Source organism: Pan paniscus, chromosome 9, assembly GCF_029289425.2.
Source record: "Pan paniscus chromosome 9, NHGRI_mPanPan1-v2.0_pri, whole genome shotgun sequence".
NCBI classification, from domain to species: Eukaryota; Metazoa; Chordata; class Mammalia; order Primates; family Hominidae; genus Pan; species Pan paniscus.
In genome coordinates this window covers 61,650,422-61,668,462 of record NC_073258.2, presented here as the reverse complement: position 1 = coordinate 61,668,462, position 18,041 = coordinate 61,650,422, and the positions used below count along the sequence as shown (strand labels likewise).

Here is an 18,041-nt window from a genome sequence, read left to right as displayed (position 1 = left end):
CAACTGGACAATTTTCTTATAATTTATAGGGAAAATCTGGTCCATGTTTGTTTACATAATCACTTGTTACAGATAATATATTTTGGGGTATTAGTGCATTTTTCTATTATTGTATCACTGTCCTCCAGGGTTTTGTTCTCCAGGTTTGGGTTCTTTCCTCTGATGTCCCCCTTAATAATATGTCACAGGTATGGAGTGAAAGTGTGTAGGGGAGGAGGAGGAAGTTTATCCTTCACCTGTAATGACGCTTCTACTCATTACTGAAATTGTTATTTGTTTTGTTCTGTTGGTCAAACAAGGTGTTTCACTCCAATTTGTCCTCACTTTAAATGTGAGATTTTGTATTAACTTTGCTAAGGTCTTTTGCCCCACTAATATTTTATGATTCTGAATTTAAAGCCAATATAATTAAAATAAAACTATTGTGTTATCAGTAAAGATCTTCACATTTTCTGGGCAACTAAATGGAAACAAGTTAGGTTTATTTATATTTAGCATTTTTGGCCTTAAAGCAAAATTCATGTAAGATGCAAAGATAGGCTATGTATGAAAAGCTCTATGTTAAGCCAGAAATTACTAGGTGTCTACAATTTGAACCATATGTGTCAGTAGCAGAATTCTTTTGTTTATTTGCAAAATGGTTTTATTGTCCAGGATTATACTTTTCTTGTATTAAGAGAATCATTAAGTGGCTCTGTGCCTAATACATAGACACTTGCCACTGAAGCTTTCAAATTTTTACTCACTTTAATTCAGCAAGTCAAGAATTGAAACATTCTCTTAATATTTACTAAAACTCACAGCCTAGAATTATTTTTGATTTAAAATTTTCAATCAAGAGCTCACAACTAAATCAAAGAATTTCATGAGGACCAATAAAAGCCTCATCTTACCTCCTAAGATTTCAAAATTATTAAAAAGAATAATTTTAAAATTAATATGTTCCCATAGAATTGGTCACTTACCGCTTGTCCATAATTCCTGTATGACACAGAATTAAAATGAGACAACTCTATTATTGTTAGAGTTACTGCAGTAATTGTAGTAATTATGCAGATGATGTTTATGATTAAAGTACTTATAATCTGAAAAGGAGACAGAGGGCAAATTTATTATATTCAGAATAAACATTTTGGTGTAATAGTTTGCATTGCTGAAAAAACTCATCTAGTTAAAACTTTGATCTAGTTTCTGAAGTCTTAGAAGTATTAAATATTAAGAAAATATTTTTCTGATTTATATGAAGCCCAGTTAATCTGGAGGAAACATTAACACCATCAGTCCATTAATCATTAATCTTCCATTTAGGCTAAAACATATTGTATTTTTTGGGGCCGGGCGCAGTGGCTCACGCCTGTAATCCCAGCACTTTGAGAGGCCGAGACGGGTGGATCACGAGGTCAGGAGATCGAGATCATCCTGGCTAACACGGTGAAACCCCATCTCTAGTAAAAATACAAAAAAATTAGCCGGGCTTGGTGGCGGGCACCTGTAGGCCCAGCTACTTGGGAGGCTGAGGCAGAATGGTGTAAACCCGGGAGGCGGAGCTTGCAGTGAGCCGAGATTGTGCCACTGCACTCCAGCCTGGGTGACAGAGAGAGACTCCATCTCAAAAAAAAAAAAAAAAAGTATTGTGTTTTTCAATGTTATAGGTCATTTGGAAGAAAGCATATAAGATATGATTTGGACAAAAGTGGTTCCACTGTAAGAAAAAAAAGAAAATGGAAAATGACTGCTTGTAGAAATAGGAGTCAGTTGATAAAATTTTAATCCTGGGTTTTCATTATCTAAGGAAATCTATCAGTATCTTCAGACATCATTTTTTTATCTGTAAAATTATGAGGGCAGACTAATTTCTAAGGTATGTTTTAGCTCTAAGATTCTAAAGTGTTCTTCCCAATTCTATCCACCTAATACCATGCATGGATCTTTAATCTGGACCAATTCTGTACTTTGTTACAAGACACAATCTTGTTCCCAAACTGGATAGTTCAGAAAATGAAATTTTACAGTAGTATAATGTCTATATCTAAAGGCACTAGGTCCTATTAAAATTTTTTAATTATAAAGTTTACACAATGTTAAAAGGCAGAACATCAAACAAAACAAAAACTATATATACATTTAGAAACCTATACATAAAGTAATCATGATTTTAACCAATACAGTATATTTGTCTATATTAAATTATGTTCTTCTAGATTCATTCTTAATTCCTTCATTTACTTTACAGGTAGGGTAGATTCCTTCATTGTTTAGACGTTATATTTTCATTAAAACTTAATATTTAGCTTTGTGATAAGTGATTTCTAGAGATACCTCAAACATTTCAACTTACTCCAGATCGAGTCGGATACTTTGTTACTCTTATTAGGAAGACTCCTGCAATGATAAACTGGATATAAAAACATATTTATAAATACTAATTGATAATGCTTGCCAATTTAGAATGTGCTTTTAATAACTCTCTTGTAAGTCAATTATTTTAAGAATGCTAATAGTAACAAAATATACAGAAGTTTTAGTAGATGGGTCAGGACAAATTTACATCATGTAGTAATACATTGAAAGGTAATAGTAGAGTCACTCATAACAGAAACACATAGGGGACAGTGGGCAGATTCACACTGTGATAATATGCCAGACAGCCTAAGCAGTCCTGACCAGGAACCAAGTTTGCTTTTATGTGTATGAGATACATCATATATAACTCATTTGATTATTGCTTTTAATGTTATCCTTCCTAATGAGATGATGACACTAATTATGATTACTATGTACATATCCAAATATGGAAAAAGTGGTTCAAGAATCTATTCCATATTGTGATGGTACAAAATATGCAGTCTCTTTTATGAGATTGTAGTCATTGTTAAGGTAATGGCAGAAATTCATGCCTTTGCCTTTGTTTTTTAAAACAGAGGTTCCATTATTTCATGTCAGGAAGTCTGTCTACTTCCAAGAAGTATAAAACTATGCCATATTGTTTGAAGATGGGTTGCACAATTTCCTCAAAGTATTCCTTGTCTTATTTGTTTTATTGATAAGACACTAAAGATCCAAGTCAAAGGCTATTTTTTTTTTGTTGTTTTTTGAGACGGAGTCTTGCTCTGTCTCCCAGGTTGGAGTGCAGTGGTGCGATCTTGGCTCACTGCAAGCTCCGCCTCCCGGGTTCACGCCATTCTCCTGCCTCAGCCTCCCAAGTAGCTGGGACTACAGGCGCCCGCCAACACGCCTGGCTAATTTTTTGTATTTTTAGTAGAAACGGGGTTTCACCGTGTTAGCCAAGATGGTCTCGATCTCCTGACCTCGTGATCCGCCCGTCTCGGCCTCCCAAAGTGCTAGGATTACAGGCGTGAGCCACCGCGCCCGGCCGTCAAAGGCTATTTTTGTCATGCTATACACTATATGTAGGAAGCCCAAACCTGAAGCTTACAAACTTCCCATGGATAATTTTAAATCTATTTGTTCAGCACTTCATTCCACAGCAAAAGCTGAGATTTCTAAGGAGGTACACAGTGAATGTAAGAACTAGCTCAGAATTTAAAGTGAAAATATCTTGTGAATTTTGAATTAGAGTGCTCTCTAATGAGATTATCTTTCCATTACTATGTGTTTTACAAAATGCCTTTCAAAGTTTAGGCTTAAGTGAGAAGTTTAGTATTAAATTACATTTAGTTGAAATTTTAGATAAGTTATCCTAGGAGTTTAATATACTATTTTTATAATGTGAATGGTCAAACACTAAGGAAAATGCATCATTTATTTGGATTTTGTTGGAAAATCCACAGTTTTTCTCCTATTTTTTAAGGTAGTGCTTTGACACTTGTGACCCAGTGCATCATTTATCATTTATCACCTATGAACCAGTGCATTATTTATGAGCCATTCATCTTTTATGAACCATGTATCATTTATCTGGATTTTGTGCAAAAATTCAATATTTTTCTCCTATTTTTTCAAGGCAATCCATTGACACTTATGAACTAGTGTATGTATAAAAGTGGGAGACCTCCTAGAGATCATTGTTTCTTCTAGTGATTAATTGCTCTCTCAATGGGCAGCCATATTGTATCCTACAGCCCTCATTCCATCTGTTCGAAGTGTGGGATAAGTGGTTTCCTTGCTCATTATTGCTATCCAACCATTCTTTCTCCTCCACCTTTGAATCACATGTCAGTTTCTATAACTCACTATCCTTCATGGTTTAAGTAATCTATTGACCCCTTGGCCATTCCTCTTTTCAAATGAATTGAAATTTTGACTCTCTGATTCTCTCTTCAACATCACTTAATATTTGGTGATTTTTACACACACACGCAAACACACACATACATATATGTGTGTATATCTATATATCTATATATAGATATATATATATACATCTATCTATCTATCTATCTATCTATCTATCTATCTATCTATCTGTCTGATCTTTTGATATGGTTTGGCTCTGTGTCCCCACCCAAATCTCATCTTGTAGCTTCCATAATTCCCATGTGTTGTGGGCGGGACCCAGTGGGAGATAATTGAATCATGGGAGCGGGTCCTTCCCATGCTGTTCTTGTGATAGTGAATAAGTCCTATGAGATCTGATGGTTTTAAAAATGGGAGTTTCCCTGCACAAGCCCTCTCTCTTTGCCTGCTGCCATTCATGTAAGATGTGACTTGCTCCTCCTTGCCTTCTGCCACAATTGTGAGGCCTTCCCAGCCATGAGAAACTGTAAGTCCAACAAACCTCTATCTTTTGTAAATTGCCCAGTCTCAGGTATGTCTTTATTAGCAGCATAAAAATGGACTATTACAGTAAATTGGTACCAGGAGTGGGGTGCTGCTGAAAAGATACCCCAAAATTTGGAAGTGACTCTGGAACTGGGTAACAGGCAGATGTTAGGACAGTTTGGAGGACTTAGAAGAAGACAGGAAAATGTGGGAAAGTTTGGAACTCCCTAGAGATTTGTCAGATAGCTTTGACCAAAATGCCAATAATGATATGAAAAATGAAATCAAGGCTGAGGTGGTCTCAGATGGAAGATGAGGAATTTGTTGGGAATTAGAGCAAGGTGACTCTTGTTATGTTTTAGCAAAGAGACTGGTGGCATTTTTCCCTAGAGATTTGTGGAACTTTGAACTTGAGAGAGATGATTTAAGATATCTGGCAGAAGAAATGATCTAAGCAGCAAACCTTTCAAGAGGTGACTTGGATGCTGTTAAAGGCATTCAGTTTTATAAGGCAAGCACAGCATAAAAGTTCAAAAAAATTTACAGCCTGACAATGTGATAGAAAAGAAAAACCCATTTTCTGAGGAGAAATTTAAGCCATCTGCAGAAATTTGCATAAGAAATGAGGAGCTGAATGTTAATTCTCAAGACAATGGGGAAAATGTCTCCAGGGCATGTCTGAGATCTTCATGGCAGCCCCTCCCATCACAGGCCCTGAAGCCTAGGACGAAAAAGTGGTTTCATGGGCCGGGCCCAGGGCCCCTGTACTATGTGCAGCCTAGGGACTTGGTGCCCTGAATCCCAGCTGCTTCATCTGTGGCTGAAAGGGGCCAATGTAGAGCTTGGGCCATGGCCTCAGAGGGTGTGAGCCCCAAGACTTGACAGTTTCCATGTGGTGTTGAGCCTGCGGGTACACAGAAGTCAAGAATTAAGGTTTTGGAACCTCTGCCTAGATTTCAGAGGATATATGGAACTGCCTGGATGCCCAGCGGAAGTTTGCTGCAGGGGCGGGGCCCTCATGGAGAACCTCTGCTAGGGCAGGGCAGAAGGGAAATGTGGGGTCGGAGCTGCCACACAGAGTCCCTACTGAGGCACTGCCTGGTGGAGCTGTGAGAAGAAGGCCACCATCCTCCAGACCCCAGAATGGTAGCTCCTCTGACAGCTTGCACCGTGTGCCTGGAAAAGCTGCAGACAACGCCAGCCTGTGAAAACAGCCAGATCAGGTCTACACCATGTGAAGCCACAGGGGTAGAGCAGCCCAAGGCCATGGGAGCCCACCTCTTGCATCAGCATAACCTGGATGTGAGACATGGAGTCAAAGGAGATCATTTTTGAGCTTTAAGATTTGACTGCCCCACTGGATTTTAGACTTGCATGGGGCCTGTAGCCTTTGTTTCAACCAATTTCTCGCATTTGGAACAGCTGTATTTACTCAAGCCTGTACCCCCATTGTATCTAGGAAGTAACTAACTTGCTATTGATTTTACAGGCTCATAGGTGGAGAGGACCTTGCCTTGTCTCAGATGAGACTTTGGACTGTGGACTTTTGAGTTAATGCTGAAATGAGTTAAGACTTTGGGGGACAGTTGGGAAGGCATGATTGGTTTTGAAATGTGAAGACATGAAATTTAGGAGGAGCCAGGGGCAGAAAAACTCCCATTTCTTAAAACCATTAGATCTTGTGAGACTTATTCACTATCATGAGAACAGCATGGGAATGACTCGCCACCCCCCCAGCCCCATGATTCAGTTATCTTCCACCAGGTCCCTCCCACAACACTTGGGAATTATGGGAGCTATAAGATGAGATTTGGGTGGGGACACACAGCCAAACCATATCATCTTTCTATACCTTGGGCTTGTGGTTCTTGTTCTCTCCTCCAATCCCTGACTCCAAACTATCTTAGTCACTTGCTCCCATAATCATTCTCTTGTCCTTGTTGTACCTTTCAAATCTTAATTTCAAGTATTCCACCTGATCATCACCTGCTATCTTTCTAGCTCATGCCCTCTAGTATTAAAATTCTAACAACCCTTTGACCCCACCTGGGTCTATAATCTGAGAACTTCAACTCTCTGTTAAATTCTTCTTTCCATCACTAACTTAAATTTCATGGCCAACCATTACAAACACTGCCTCATATCCACTTGTAATTGCTTTGCACCTTTCTTGTTTTATTATAGTTGCACAGCTAAACAAAGATCCTGATTGTTTTTATCCTACTGCATGGTTGCACTCATGCAGCTGAACATGGCCTGAGGAAGGCATACAACCCATATTCATATCCTGTTCCTAAACCTCAAGTATGTCCTTAATGCTGTATGAAAATAAAACCACCTCTCCATAATCTGTGCACTCTCACTTTTCCTCGATGATTATTTCATATTCTCTTGCCTTTCCTCAAACAACCAAACCACTTCCCCATACTCAATCTCAGCTCATAATCTTGCTTCCTAATTCATTGAGCTATTTGAAGCTACTGGAAAAAAAAAAAAAAAACTTCCACAGGCTTCCAACATCCTATCAAAGAAAACTCTCCTTTCTCTGCCTTTCCCTTCTGTTTTTGTACTTTGAAACCATTTATAATTAGACTGGATAATTCTTTGTTGTGAGGTGCTGTCCTGTGGATCACAGGCTATTTAGCAGCATCTTTTGCCCCTGCCCATCTGATGTACATCTCCAGTAGTGAAAATCCAAAATATCTCCAGATATTATAAAATGTTATCAGGGGCAAAATTGCCTCTAGCTGAGAACCATGCCCTAGATAAACTTCCTATGCTCCTAGCTATTTCTGCATCAAAATCCATCACCTCTTGCCTACACAAATACTTGATCCCAATACCCACCCCCATTTACTCATATCATCAATTTTCTTTCTTTTGGTTCAGTCCTCTCAACAAAGGATATGATGCTGTTTCTTTCAACTCACAGAAACGAATAAGCAAACCCTCTCTTGAGCCAAGTTTCCCCAGCTATCACCCCATTTTTTTATACCACATTACAGTAAAGTCCTTAAAGAAGCTGCCTGTTTGCTGTCTGTAATTCCTCTCTTCCTATTTTTTTCTTAAATCAACTCCTACCAGGTTTTTGCTTCACAATTCCACTGAAACTACTTGTAAAATTTACTACTGACTTCCATATTGCTAAATCCAATGGTCAATTCGTAGTCCTCATTTTATTTGACAAAACAACAAAATATAATATAGTTGATCCTTCCTCATTTCTTCTAACAATTTCTTCACTTGGCTTCCAGGATGTCATGCTCTCCAGGTTTTCCTCTACCTAATGGCTATCTAGAAACCACAGGAGAGTGTTAGTAATGAAAAATTTAGAAAATGAGTACTGACTCATTGGTTGAGGAGACTGAAGTGAAGATAATAAACATGCAAGTTAATCATGCTAATGGATATTATAGTTAAGATTCTTTGCCTTTCACATATCTAGGGACAAACTGCCCTATGGTTGTCATTGTGTACTCCTGTATCCATATCTCTTGAAACAGCACTTGTAAATTAAAGGTGCTCAATATATATTTGTTGAAAAAAGGAATCTGACTTTGAATAAATTATCAACATGGGATTTAGTTACATAATTCTCCTGAAAACCTTGTTCAGAAACCGTTCCCTACCTTCTACTATTGGCATGAATATTATTTATTGTATGATTAAAGCAATATATATGTATTCTACTCACAGAAATTCCCCATAAAGTACATCCTGTTTTGTAAGTTACAGGTTCATACGTTCCAAAGGCTCCTTTAATTTGTCCCGTATACAAAACCAATAGAAAGTACCACATGAAAACGTGAAAGATGCCAATCATAATCTGGATAGTCTGTGAGAAGAGAATTCTGTTAGTACCGAAATAATGTAATTTAAAACACAATTCCAATAAGTGTTAACTATAAGAAGCATTTAACACCTTTACAAATACAAAAGTAAAACAGCAATGCACTTAATGATGTATTTCCTGGATTGGTTATCCCAGAAAAAAGGACCGATCAGGAAGGACTGAGATTTACCAAATAGGAATCAGTCATACTGAAAGCAACAGGCTGTTCAATAATAGTAGCTCTGGCCAATTCTCCTGTAAGTTAACAGTTTGATTCTATCACTGGATAGTCTCCCTACCTATCAAGTAATGGTATGAGAGAATATTGGGGTTACTTCAGAGAAAATGTGGTTACTAATCTACTATAATGCAGGAAGCCATAAATCCAACATTTTCTTGTACATTAGTAATTTATTAAAGATGAATCACTTTTTGAATTTTATAAAGGTTTGATTTATCTTTTCCTTCAAGGAGTATTTGGTATGATTTTTTTCACACGTATGCTGGAGTGGGGCATAATCCAACACAGCAATACAGAAAATATCCAAAATGGACTCGCTTGAACTCGGTTTTCCCATTGGAGAGGGGAAGGATTTTGAATAGGGGAGAATTATTACTCAACTCTAATTTGTAAGAAGATAATTATAATCCCAGCAAATTTATTTCTGAATTTATATGTGAACTGATATTTCATATATTTAATCACATTTTTGATTACTCTTTAAAAATGACAGAGGACACATAAATTTTATTTTCATATAAACTTTAACAGAAAGCTATTTAATGTTTTAAGAGTTCCAGCTCTTTGCAAAGCAGGCAGTCTATGAAATATATAAGTGCAATTGGCTAACTTTAAAAAATACATTTCGGAGAAGTTTTTTTTTTTTTTTAAGAAAAAATCTCTTTTTTGGTAACGATCATGCATTTTTATAGATTTAGAATTTAAGGTTTCCCCTTGCATCAAATTTGCAAGAATGGTAATTTTCCAGAAATTCTTTGGATTTGCCTGGAGAAATATCTCCCACTAAACTGCAAAATCCCTTAGGGCCTGGAGTTTTTTTTTTCATTGTTTTATCACCAGCCTCTAATATGGTGCCCAGAATAGAGAAGGCATCCAGCAAATACCTCTTATATAAGCATACTGGTGTCAAGAATAGTGATTCCATGTGACTTTCCCAACTGTTAAAAAAGTAAGTGAGCTTGAAAAGTACTATCTCTTTTTAAATGATTGACTACTGTTTTATATAAAACCATGAAATAGCTAATTAGCCAAAGCTTGTTAAGAACTGCCAGTGTGTGGAGAAGGACAAGATAGGTTTTCTTATTTAAAAATGATTCTTAATCTAGAATCAATATGAGTTCCAGGAGGTCAGACCCGCCTACCCCTTGCCCCCAGGGAAAAAAAATGCGAAGGATTGCGACATGTACATAATTCTGGAAAGAAGATTCAGAGCTTTCATTCTATGCCAAAATGGTCTGTGACCCCAAAGAGGTTAAGAACCTCTGCTGAACAGTCGTATAGGCGACTTAGATAATTGATCTATGCAACATTCAAATTCAGAAGAAAAGTTCACGAGTGGAAATGTTTTCTCCCCTTTGGATGTGAAAAAGCATGATACTCATAATTCCTTGGTGTTTATTAAGAAAGCTAAACTGTAACTTCACATGTCTATAACTTAATAGAAGAGACAAATTTATAATCATCCTACTGCATAAATGTAAGTGCAGTACTCTCTTTTTTCCTTTTAAACCTTACTTGGATTTCTCTATTATCCTGTGTGTGTTGGTTTAGTCTGTATCCCCATATCTCAGCACATGAAGGAACATGGGATCAGTCAAAATTTGTAGAAGACAATCAACATTTGGAAAAAAAAAAACTTTTACCCTTTTGATTTAACCAAATCTGTCCCCCTTTAGATCCAATATATCCGTTAAAAAAATGAAATAGTTCATGATCTTAAATTTAGTTAGTCAAAGTGAAATCTTACCCCTAAAACGAGAGAATCTGCTGTAGAGATTTGTAAAAGAACACATGCCATACTGCCAGCATTTCCTCTAGATGATTTTCTCTTTAACCTTTGGTGATGTCTTTATTAGCAAACTTCTACAAAACAGTACAAAGCACATATACATTATTTTCTTAGAAGAAAATACGGAAGTTTGATCCTTTCCTTATTGTTCAGTCACCACCTCCCCAAATTCAGAAGCAATAGCCTTCCCTCTTCTTTCTAGGCCTTAATATTAGAGGCATCAACTTTCATCCACCTGTTCTGAATAACAGCCTTCATAACGGAAAAGTCTCTCTCTATGACTAAAACATATCGGCATTTTACAGCTATCATCTCTGAGTAGTAAATAGTGCCTACTGTTTACAGAGTATGATAGGGAGAGGAACACCGTAATCAGCCTCCGTGACCCTTTATGGCTTCTGACACGAAAGCACTCCAGCAAAGCGACATCACTACCCTGCATTTTACTTGTTCAAGGTTCCAAGGAGTTTCGGGGTGCGCTCGTCCAGGACCCAGTCCGAGTTCTCACGCCAGCGCCCGGGCCTAGATGAAGAGTAAGATCCCGGCTGGCAACGCGCTCAGCGCCAGGTCCCCAGATCTCGCTGAGCTACCATCACAGGGATAGCCAGGAGCCCAGCACCCAGCCGGCCCTCAGACTCCTCAGGGAGTGACGGTCTGCAATGGCAACGGTGTGCTCCTCTTGCGCCTGCGCACCCACTCAAGAACTGCCGGGGCGGAGGTAGTGCGTGTGCGCAGACTCACTAGGCCCCTGGCAGCCAAATGGTCAGACAATCGGTTAACTACGTTTTGGTGTCTCTAGGAACGGTTTCTGCAAACCTCTATTCTGAGATTGCCCATATTGGTGCGTTTCTTATACACACACCTGCTGCACAGTGACCAGGATCACTGAGGAGAAGTCCGCCCTTCACCTTTTCTGTCTTCAAAGAAAAATTTTGACCACAAGAGCACCTTTGGAAGGTGCACTTTTGAGTGAAGTGGCTAAATCAATGGCTCACTTTTTTTTTTCTTTAAACATAAGTAACTGAAGAAGGAAATTAGTGATGAGAGTAATACTTAACAAGACACCAGAATGACTTTTTGATCCACTGGCGGAGGTGGGTTTACCTTTTAGGTGATACGTGGTGTTAGTTTTCTATTTGAGGTGTAGACAGTAGCTAAAACAGTGTTTATGAAGAGGTGCTTTAGATGAGCAGTACAGACCATCCTCTTAGGCAGCTATCATGACTTACTGAGGCGTTTAAAGTACCTGGAGAACAGCCACTCAATGGCATTTCTCATTTATTCATGGAAAATTTAAATTGACATTGTGGAAAAGTTAAAATTCCAGCTTGTAATGTAAATTTTTAGTCAATGATAGCCAGTGAGTAAAACACGCAGAAAACAAGGCAGATTTTTTTTTCATAAGGAAATTTTCTGTGCTTCCAACACCTTTATTTGCAAAAAGCTAAATCATGAGTGTGTCTAAAAGCCATCAAGATCTTTTATAGCCTGAAAAATCAACTGTAAATTGAGAATCTTTATTTTTAGTCTCACAGCTAGCTTCCTTACATTGAGACTCCAAAGTCCCCTCAAATCAAAGGAAAAAAAAAAAAAAAAAAAAAGCCCAGGCTCTTCTAAAGTCTTTACATTCTGTATTGGTCAGTATGTCATTGAAGGTAATAGTTTTATTCTTAAGTAATATACCACTTCAGTTTCTAGCATTATTATTATTTTGTGAGTTTCTTGTCTATGAGCAGAGAGGGCTCTGATAATATTAAGCATTCTCTTTGCTGTAGAAAGAGGAACTGTGTCTTCAACCTCAGGGTTATGGATTTTTTAGAATCCATAGTAGAAAGAGCCAGTTCTGATGAGATGGACCCCCATTGTAACTTGCTGCCAAGACTGATTGATTATTTGTGAGAGAAGTGACATATTTCTTCATTTAAGCTTTGGCCAACAGTCTCTGGAAATTATCATGGATTTGGTCATTTTTTTTGGACTGGGGCCAAAATGTGTATTCAGTATAAACATAGGCAAAAATAGAAGAGTGAGCCAAACTATGAGACAGGCATGGTTCCTTGGCACATCTTATTTCTTCTGCTAATATCACAGATCAGTAAAAGCAACATTGATTTTCTCAGTACCTATAAACTGGATTTGGAAATTCAGAATTCACTTTAATTTTTTATCCTTTGGTTGTTAAAAACTATATTCTTCAGCAATGAAGAGGCAATCAATCAGTCATGGTTTGACATCCAATATGACTTTTATTTCACCACGTGGATCATATTGTTAAATTCTCTTGAATTAGTTCCCAGTATACAAAAGACATTAGTGAAAATGTGCTGGAACCACAATGCCTATATAATGTTGTTAAAACCATTGTTGGGGATTATTACAAGGACCCTGTTGGCTGTGAGCCCTGATAAAATAACTTGTCCAGATTTCTTTGAGGAATTTTATTTATTTATACACTAGAGAAAACAGATGTTTCTTCTGTGTAAACACTAGGGTGTTCTAGTAAAGTAAAATGGAAATCTATGCAAACTGGGGAAACTAAACAATTGAATTCATTGTAGAAATGCAATGTCCATACATATGTATATTTATGTAAAGTATAATCTATATGTATGTAAGTATATATATATATGCTGGTACACATACATATATATAGTAGATTTCAGTTTTCATATGTTTACTATATCACTTATATACTATTCTTTAGTAAAATGCTAATTAATAGCTTAAACTTATCTTGCTTTTTTTCCCTTTCATTTACTATGTTGAGGCAATATGTTAAGTGCCTTATATTGCTTATTTAAACTTCACCACATGCCAATGATGTACATACCATTGTTATTTTCATTTTAACAGATGAGTATGCTAAGGTTTGGCGAAGTTAAGAGTCACACAACTTATAAATGTTAAGAGTTGAGATTCTAACTCCAGCAGTGTAAGTCTAGCTCCAGAATTTGTAGCCCATCCTCTTACCCACTTTTCTTCCTCTAAGTCTCCTTCAGAAAGAGCTCTATGTTGTGACTGTCATGGAATTGCATAAAGAATATTGTTGAAGAAATCACAAGGTCTAGGGATGGTTTCCAGCTCCAGTTCTGGCTGTGTGTACTCCACTTCTCTACTCTTTGAATTCGTTTCTCATCTGTAAAATTAGGGTCTTGAAGTACACATTGTAGCATTGTATAAATATATGAAATGACATTTGGCCTAAAAGTCCATACCATATCCTTAAGCATTGCCAAATACTTGGGAGAGTAGGAAGAGTTGTGAAATATAAAGTGAAATTGTGCGTGAGACCTAAACGAAATAGAGACCCCCGCGGTGTGTGTGTGGAGAAAGAGATTGAGTGAAGCCCGTTGAGCATTGCTAGGCTGCTAGAATTTAGTAACAGCAATTTGTTTATAAGAGTGAAACCAGAGAACTGAGGGAGAGGAGGAGAGCTAGGAGAAAAGAGAGAACAGTTATAAATTATAAATTTGCTTGGTTTGTTTTAAATGCAAAATGGAGAGAAAAACGCAGAAATCAGCAAGTTTTAGGAAAACATTGATATCCAAGGCCTCTCCAGCCTGCGGGAATTAGCAAGACATATTAGCCTTATGGCCCAGGTGGCCTGGTTTCCACCCCCATCTGTTGAAGAATGACCCCACTTATCTGCAAATCCCCATTTCCAGAGCATTTCTGGGAGTTCCCAGAATTTTCACATTTGTTCTCCAGCAGGCATTGGCTGAGCTGTTGCTGAGTGTATGGGGCAGCCACTTTCCAGATACACTGTAGTCTTCTCAGGCCTTGCTGCAGCTTCTCTGGGAGAAGGCTGCCTTACCCCAGGTGCTGTCTCCCAGGGCTCCCCAAGCATCAGAGCCCTAGAGGTGTTCAAACAGCCTTGCATCTTCTTCAGTCTTCCTTACAGAGAAGGAGCCTGGTTATAGTCCATGCACAAGTGAGGAGCACAACCCTTTCTCCATAGGGATTAGACCTGGTCACCTAGGTGAGGCTGGCAACTGGACTCTGATCTTTCAGCTTGAGTATCAGATACCTGAACTCAAAATTTCTGTGGCATATTTTGCTTGATGCAAATCACCCCTGCAAATAGATGCCTAGGGACTCTGCACCCCACCCCCAGTTGTCCAAACTCAGGGTAGGTTTGGCCAGCATCTGCTCTGTGGGAAAAGGGGACAATTGTGATTGATTATTAGAGGGTTGTGACAAATGCAAACATGTTCTGGGAAAGAGAGCTTTCAGAAATTTTGTTTTGGCCAGGCATGAATCAATGACACATGTTTATCTAAGATATATTTATAGATTCTTGAAAGATTATTCTTGAGCCCATGTGTTTCATGATGAATGATTGGCCTTCTGTAAAACCTTAGAATCTAGAATTAGAAGACACCCTAGAGGCGTAGAGATCTAATAATGATCTGTGCCCTTCTGAGGACGGAAGAGACTAAATATAGGAAGTACTTAAGATGTGTGTGTAATGTGTATGTGTGTGTGTAGCTTAAGTTATATTTTGTAGGCAAAGTCTTTGTATGCAAATCCAGCGTTAATTGTGCATGAAAAAAGCATGTGTTCGCTGACATCTAGATAAATCCTACTCCATTTCATTTTATATTACCTTACATGAAAAAAATATGTAAAGCCTAAATTTTATGGAATAGCAGAGTTTTCATCACAAAGTAGTAGTGTAATACTTCTTTTTAAGCAAATGAATGAAAAAAATGAACATTTAAAAAAGATTTTCCAGAATGAAAATACCATAAGGGCTTTAAATAATACCACAGCAGGCATGTGACCTTTATGTTGCAATATCATATTTCTTTTTTTTTCTCTCTCTTCTGTACATCTGCTCATTTATCGTTTTTTTGTTTGTTTGTTTGTTTGTTTGTTTTTTTAGTATTTATTGATCATTCTTGGGTGTTTCTCGGAGAGGGGGATTTGGCAGGGTCATAGGACAATAGTGGAGGGAAGGTCAGCAGATAAACATATGAATAAAGGTCTCTGGTTTTCCTAGGCAGAGGGCCCTGCCACCTTCGCAGTGTTTGTGTCCCTGGGTATTTGAGATTAGGGAGTGGTGATGACTCTTAATGAGTATGCTGGCTTCAAGCATCTGTTTAACAAAGCACATTTTGCACCGCCCTTAATCCATTTAACCCTTGGACACAGCACATGTTTCAGAGAGCACAGAGTAAGGTTATAGATTAACAGCATCCCAAGGCAGAAGAATTTTTCTTAGTACAGAACACAGTGGAGTCTCCTATGTCTACTTCTTTCTACACAGACACAGTAACAATCTGATCTCTCTTTCTTTTCCCCACATTTCCCCCTTTTCTATTCGACAAAACTGCCATCGTCATCATGGCCTGTTCTCAATGAGCTGTTGGGTACACCTCCCAGATGGGGTGGCGGCTGGGCAGAGGGGCTCCTCACTTCCCAGAGGGGGCGGCCGGGCAGAGGTGCCCCCCCACCTCCCAGATAGGGCAGCTGGCCGGGCGGGGGCTGCCCCCGCCTCCCGGACAGGGCGGCTGGCCGGGCAGGGGCTGCCCCCCACCTCCCGGACGGGGTGGCTGCCGGGCAGAGACGCTCCTCACTTCCCAGACGGGGCGGCTGCAGGGCGGAGGGGCTCCTCACTTCCCAGACAGGGCGGCTGCCGGGCGGAGGGGCTCCTCACTTCTCAGACGGGGCGGCTGGTCAGAGACGCTCCTCACCTCCCAGACGGGGTGGCAGTGGGGCAGAGACACTCCTCAGTTCCCAGACGGGGTCGCGGCCAGGCAGAGGCGCTCTTCACATCTCAGATGGGGCGGCGGGGCAGAAGCGCTCCCCACATCCCAGACGATGGGCGGCCAGGCAGAGACGCTCCTCACTTCCTAGACGGGGTGGCAGCCAGTCAGAGGCTGCAATCTCAGCACTTTGGGAGGCCAAGGCAGGCGGCTGGGAGGTGGAGGTTGTAGCGAGCCGAGATCACGCCACTGCACACCAGCCTGGGCAACATTGAGCACTGAGTGAGCGAGACTCCGTCTGCAATCCCGGCACCTCGGGAGGCTGAGGCTGGCAGGTCACTCGCGGTCAGGAGCTGGAGACCAGCCCGGTCAACACAGCGAAACCCCGTCTCCACCAAAAAATACGAAAACCAGTCAGGCATGGCGGCGCGCGCCTGCAATCCCAGGCACTGGGCAGGCTGAGGCAGGAGAATCAGGCAGGGAGGTTGCAGTGAGTCGAGATGGCCGCAGTACAGTCCAGCGTCGGCGGGGCATGAGGGAGAGGGAGGGGGTGGGGGAGGGAGAGGGAGAGGGCAATATCATATTTCTATTCCAGTCACCTTCTAGGGTCTCAGATCACAGGCCCAGCTGGAGAAAGTTGTTCATAGTATAAATTTGCTAAAACCCCCTCAAATATACCCTCAGTATAGCTTGGTAATCCTCTGTTTCTCTGATCAGTTTATTCTCCATTTCCATGACTTTTCCCACATTGAAAAAATATGCACATAAGTGGAGCTACGCAGTTCAAACTCATGTTGTTTAAGTGTCATCTGTATTATTATATTACTAAATCTCCTCTCTCCTATCAGAGAATAAGGCAATTTCTTCCAAATTTATTACAAGCTTACTATGGAGAAACATTTCTGTTTGTTTTGGCATTACAAATGTCTGATTCTATCCAAGACCATAAGAATAGTGGGAATAATGGTTAGGGCAACTGCCCGGACCTGGGAAACATACTACCTGGGTTCAAATCCATGCTTCACCATTTGCTAGCTACATATCTTAGGACAAGATTTTTAACTTTTCTGCCAAAGTTTTTTCATCTGAAAATGATCCACCTGCCTCACAGGTGGTTGTCGTGAGCATTGAAACAGTGCTTGGAACGTGAGTTGTACAAAGAATGGGCTAAATATATGCTGTTATTATTACTATTATTAAAGCAATTTGAAAAATAGAATATATTTGATAGAAATTTACTTAAAAAATGAACTTTGCTGGAAATGCTTCTGTTCCCTAAAGTAAGTTACTTTTATATTTGTTTATTTTACGTGTATAGATATACAATATACCATCCCCTCCCCCACATTTTGAGGCACCATTTATTTTCCAGACCCTTAGACCATGAAATCTATGTCTTCACTTTTGCTGAGCTGTTGAGCTTTATGGTGAAGGACACAGCATTTCCAATCACCCAGTTGCTGAATAGTTGGGACCTAGGCAGACCAATGACATTGAAATTATGTGACTCTTGCCTGACATAATACATCTGCTTTCCCAGATGCAAAAATTCTGTTCTTCTAATCTGCCTCTTCCCTGATTTTGATTTCTCTGCCTACTCTTTTTGTTATATTTTTCCCTTCTGGCTTCTTTAATAATATTAAAATTTCAAAAAGGGACAATACTTTGCTATTTTCAAACCATATTCATATAACATTATCTCATTTGATTGTCACGACAGCTCCTGGAGAAAAGGCAGATTTCTCCATT

The 18,041-nt window shown here is 39.3% G+C and overlaps 1 protein-coding gene across 6 annotated transcripts in view; it reads right to left on the bottom strand.

The window, feature by feature from the left end:
* Nucleotides 1–11,290, bottom strand: part of MS4A13 (membrane spanning 4-domains A13) — a 38,913-nt gene extending 27,623 nt beyond the window's left edge. Inside the window, exons 1-5 of one of the 6 annotated variants that reach the window (XR_008620185.2) lie at nucleotides 11,020–11,275; nucleotides 10,543–10,658; nucleotides 8,417–8,557; nucleotides 2,339–2,395; nucleotides 966–1,085 (exon numbers count right to left, since the gene is read on the bottom strand). Coding sequence is in view for 5 of the 6 variants with exons in the window: in XM_003826335.5 (XP_003826383.1) it covers nucleotides 966–1,085; nucleotides 2,339–2,395; nucleotides 8,417–8,557; nucleotides 10,543–10,593 (369 nt within the window). In the remaining variant the exon portion in view is untranslated. Of the gene's footprint in view, nucleotides 1–965; nucleotides 1,086–2,338; nucleotides 2,396–8,416; nucleotides 8,558–10,542; nucleotides 10,659–11,019 lie in introns of all 6 variants that reach the window. The other 5 variants (XM_003826335.5, XM_055094381.2, XM_055094378.2 and 2 more) reach the window with 5 other exon arrangements.
* Between the last annotated feature and the right edge of the window lie 6,751 nt (nucleotides 11,291–18,041).